Source organism: Apaloderma vittatum, unplaced genomic scaffold (assembly GCF_000703405.1).
Source record: "Apaloderma vittatum isolate BGI_N311 unplaced genomic scaffold, ASM70340v1 scaffold163, whole genome shotgun sequence".
Lineage (NCBI taxonomy): Eukaryota > Metazoa > Chordata > Aves > Trogoniformes > Trogonidae > Apaloderma > Apaloderma vittatum.
This window is the reverse complement of record NW_009706189.1, coordinates 1-5,161: the sequence shown is the minus strand read 5'-3', so window position 1 is coordinate 5,161 and position 5,161 is coordinate 1. Positions and strand designations below refer to the sequence as shown.

General features: G+C 37.3%; 1 protein-coding gene across 1 annotated transcript; it reads right to left on the bottom strand.

Moving 5' to 3' along the window:
- Positions 1–1,263: 1,263 nt before the first annotated feature.
- Positions 1,264–5,132, bottom strand: GPR85 (G protein-coupled receptor 85). The gene is made up of 2 exons (XM_009865672.1): positions 5,056–5,132; positions 1,264–3,942 (listed from the first exon to the last, which is right to left on the bottom strand). The coding sequence occupies exon 2, from the start codon at positions 3,765–3,767 to the stop codon at positions 2,655–2,657; it is 1,113 nt and encodes a 370-aa protein (XP_009863974.1). The 5' UTR covers positions 3,768–3,942; positions 5,056–5,132; the 3' UTR covers positions 1,264–2,654.
- Between the last annotated feature and the right edge of the window lie 29 nt (positions 5,133–5,161).

The window sequence follows — 5,161 nt, the reverse complement described above, 5'->3', positions numbered from 1 at the left end:
GCTTTCAGACTTGTTTACTGTTTATTATTTTAATTTACATCAGTTACTGCTTGCAAAACTTCCAGGGAAATAATTTTAGGTTGTTTTTTTTCCCCACTGCATAGTAAATACAGCCTTCTTAGTATTTCAGAAGCATAGTAGTATAGAAATGTTAGGGCCTGCTTCTGCTCCAAATGAAGTTAATGGGAAAACACCAACTGACTTTATTAGGAGTTAGGTCAGGCCCCAAATTTGCAGCTTTTGAAATTTCATAGTTGAAAATTTTCTGGCTAATCTTCAGACTGACTACTTCTACAACTATAACACTATTTACAACTGTATTTATATGTACTTCTTTATTACAATATGTAATATCAATGTTCCTTGTAAAGGTTACTATTTTATAGAAATTAGACTGAAGTTATTGCCAATCAACCTTTTAATAAACTTAAGTGGGATAACTCAGAATTTTTCTCAATGTATGATTCAGTTTTTATTCACTCTTACTATCTTTGACAACTGCTTAACTACCTTAATTTCAAAGCCTTCTTCAGTGTAATAAAAAAGTCCTTTTGGTAGAAGTTTATTGGTCCCATTTCAAATTACCTTCTGAAACATTCTTGTACTGATGAGGACTCATTATTTTAGCAATTTTTCTGTTTCAACACAGTATATAAAGCCATGCCTCTCAGCCAATCAACCTCAGTATAAAAGTGTAAGTGAGGTCAAACAGATTGCTCACCAAATCTTTGATCAAGTTGTCTGATCACACACAGACACAACTCTCTGAATTGTTGCATATGTTGTATTATGTTATCATAGAAATTTAAGCATTTCCATTATTGACTGCTGCTTGTGTATGTATATATTAACTTGCTGGTCATAAAACTACAACAAAGGACAAGATATACCAGTACTGAATTAAGACCTCTAGTCTTGTCTCTCCGAAAATTAGAAAAAATCAGTGTTCTTAATGACTGACCAACTCATGATGTTGTGCTTCAAATATACACATTTTCCAAAATTAAACTGTGAAGTTAATGTCAAATACTGTGTTGTAACTTTAAACATAACTGACATATTAGAACAGATAGATGGGTAATTATGATAAACTACACAATAGTGCTACTGTAGATAATATCATTTATCAATCCTGTGGTCCCCATCATTCATGCATTTACAGTTTGGGAATACAGTGACTGCAAAGGATAATAATTCATAATGGCTACATTCTCAGTACTTCATGCTAGCTCACTAGACAAAATAAAAAAGGTTAATTGTATAACTGGAAAAATGTAAAATTTTATTCCAAGAAAATTAACAAGCTACACAGGTAAATTTTGGCAAATGCAACTTTATATTGAAATCCACACATCTGTATCTTAAAGAAGGAAAGACTCACAGACTCTAATGTATTTCTAAAATACTAAGAAATCATATTATATGCTTTCACAAGTTAAAACTTAAATAATTTAAAACAACCAATACACCAAAATGTGCAGAAAATATAAACAAGACTGTGCCTTCAGTAGAATAAATGCTTCACAAATTGTGCAAGATATCATACTAAGGCTGCGGTCTCCCCATGACAGCTGTCTTAAAATATAAACATACATCAACTGCCTGTGTTTCTCAGAACAAACTAGAAAGGGCGGCACACCTAGAAAAAAATCATAACATCCCAGTGATGTGCATACTGATTTTGGGAACCATTGGAGTAAAAAGGGGAAAAGAGGACTAAGTGATCTTTCATGCACTCCCAAACGACTGACCGGAGTTATTGATTCAATTTTCCTTGCTTATTTGCTTCAATGCTAAACAAAATGGAAGATACTAGATAACCCTTTAAGGCAACATGTGTTTATTCTGTATAATTATAACTGTTCAATTATGACTGGATATTAACGTTGCCTAACAGACTGATATCTAGCTTTTTAAAAAATATAAATAAGAGTCTATTAAACTTTATACCAAACCAGCAAAAACCACAGAATACAGTTGAATGTTAGTAATTTCACTGTTAAGGAAAATGGTATTTAGAAAGAGTAATATATTTGGAAAAAAAAAAAAAAGAAGAAAGAAAAAGTGTAAATCTGAACAGAAATACTGCTTTGGAATGCTCCCCAAAACTTACTCACAAGGCAAACAGATTTGTAAGTGTGATAATCCAATAATGCATGGCACATCTTTAATCAGTTACAGTACTCGAGTCCCCAGTTTTCAGTCTTTGCAAAACAATAATTGTATGAAATGTTTTAAAGGTCTTCAGATGTCTAAAATTAGTTTTATCAACACATTAACCCCATATCAACTTAATTTATTAAGATGTCCAATGCTAATCTTTTTTGATGGTCTTATTTTACGTAGTGATATACACAGCATTTAGCACTGATACTTAGCACCTGCTACTTTCATAATCTAGATTTCAACCACATAAAGGAATTCAGGGCAGTAGTTCAGTCCTTTGTTCTTAATTACAAACCTTCAGCAGTTTCACGTTTAGGTTTCAAATAGGATTAGAGGTGAGCTATTGCAAAGACTGCAGAATGTTGCCCAAATCCTTACAACTGCTGACATCCCGTTCTTGATTTTCTCCTCAAGACATGGCTACAGGCCACAATTGCTTAGCAGAGAATGGTAGTGTTTCACAAGGCTAAAGATTTACAGATGCTCCCTCATATAACACAGTAAGGTTCCCTTGGTAACCTGGATTTTCTGCAGTAAAGAAGGGTTGTGCTGAAACAGCGCCTCAGCTCCCTGTTGGAGAAAATGCAGACAAAAGGATTGATTCCAGCTTGGGCAAAACTCATCCAGACAGCGGCAGTTAGAAATCCCCCTGGAACTACAGGCCCTCTTGCAAAAACTCTCCAGTAACAGGCTACCAAATAGGGACCCCACAAGGTCAGAAAGAGGAATGTCATGATGTAGAACATTCTGCTGATCCTCTTCTCCATTTTGAACTCATCTAAAACCAGTAGCCTTCTCCTGCCTGTGGTGTTCGCGTTCTGCCTGATTCCCAGCAAGGTTGGAGGTGTGGGACCCCTTCCAAATCCAGCCAGCCAATTAGCAGCTGCTTGACCACTCGCTCCAGGACCGTGAAAAGTCCAGTTCTGGCTCACCGCTGCAACAAACTGGACTGGCTTCATTTTCCTGCGATCGTGAACGAAAAATATCAGCTTGAGGTAGACAAGCTGTGTGGCTAGGAGGATAAGGGCAAGAAGAAGCATAAATCCCAAGGAATCATTAGCCCTGAAGGAACGATGCTGGAAAGTGCATTGGTCTTCCTCCCTAATGAACGAGTAGGTGCCCACATCTAAAACTGGGGGGAAAGCCATGGCTACTGAGAGGGTCCACACCATACAGATAACAGCCAAACAAGTCCAGAAGGTCAGCCTTTTTGTATAAAAACGGTGGTGGGCAATAGCTAAGTATCTGGTGACGCTTATGCAGAATAACATGAAAGCTGTGTGAAAGCAGGACAAAACCCCCAAGAAGGCAATCACTTTGCAAGTAAGAGTCCCATACGTCCAGGTAGAGCCATTTTTCACAGAGGTGAAAACAAATGGGAAACAAATCGCAGATCTGAGGATATCTGAGCAGCAAAGATCCAACAGGAAGTAGTAAGGAGCTCTATGCAAGGTCTTATCTTTGACTAGCAAAATGGAGATCAGAAGGTTACCCACCACACTGACTCCTATTATGAAACCCAGTGAAGTCAGTTTCAGAAAAGCTGTTAAAGGAGAGAGATTTTGCAAAATGTTGTCAGCTGCATGGCTGTAGTTCGCCATAGATGGATGGATGATATGTATATTGCCTCAGTCAAGTCTCATGATCTATATATAAGAACAAGGAAAAAATAGATCCATACATCTTACTGAAAATGTAATCCACAAACAGAACTGATCTTGTGTCTAGTCATACAGTACATCCTCTTCTTTCTGATTTGTCATGCCATCAAAATATCTGAAAAAAAATCGAACTATCAGTTCTTAAGTTAACAAGAAATGATGTCAGAAAGTGCTAACAAAGATGTTAATTTATGGAGAACCAAATGAAGTTGTAAATTTGAGTACTATTGTTTGTTTTTAAAAATCATGAGGCTTTATTTTTTATACTTACTGTTTAGCATGATTGATTATTGTCATTTCACAGATTTAGCTTGTTACAGTTTCAGAACTGACCGGTGCCCCTTGTATTTGGTAGCATATATAATTTTACGGTTACAGCCTCCGAGATTTTATGAATCAAAAGATTCCCAGTTTGCAAGCCCAAAAGGAGTTAATCACTGACATCTTTTTTAAAAATCCCCAAAGACTCCTGATATTTTGACATTACCTACATTTATTTTATGGCTACAGTATTTGTCAGTGTTTCAGAGGCAGCTGCTGTGTTGATATGGATCACACCCAACGAAATCCTGCAGAATTTATGTTTTTTAACCCAAGTCACCAAAGCACATTAATCACACTGTGTTAGTTCATGCACATTGTAAGAGAAACAGTCTTCATTATCCCCCTCCCTTCCTCCTATAAACCATAATTTTATCATTTAGGCTTTCAAATAAACAAGTATGCCAGACAGTCGACAGCACTATGCTTTAGGGTCTCCTCCACCCCCCGCCCCCCGCTTTAATGCAAATCTTTAAAGCTTCAACATAATTCACAATAAGCAACGGTCAGTGTAAATACTGAGCAAAAATAGGCAACACACCCAAGATATAAAGCCCATTCTTTCGGGAGGGCTGGTTTTGGTTCTGCTTAAATAAACATATAATAAACTGATTTTTTTTTTTTTAATTTTCGCTAATTAGGGCTCTGCAATTCCCACTAATCTTCCCATTGAATCGTACCGGAATACATTTCATGCAATAAAAAAATAAATAATTTAAGAACTGGCTGCTGCTGGTGGGGGGGTTGTTGGGTTTTTTTTATTTTTTCCTCCCTCCAGAGCCAGGGACAGGAGCCACAGCAGGCAATGATCAGGCTCCTTCGTTATTCACACCAAGTGTTTCCTATGCCACCTCGGGGGTACAAAGGATATTCCCACTGAATCCCAGCAAAATCCTTCCATTCTTACCGTCCACAAAAGAGCCTGATTGCTGCTGTGTAAACAGAGGCTGATCAGATCATGGCATCGTTTTAAAACCATGAAATCAGGCTTCCCCTCCCCCTCCTGCGCCCCC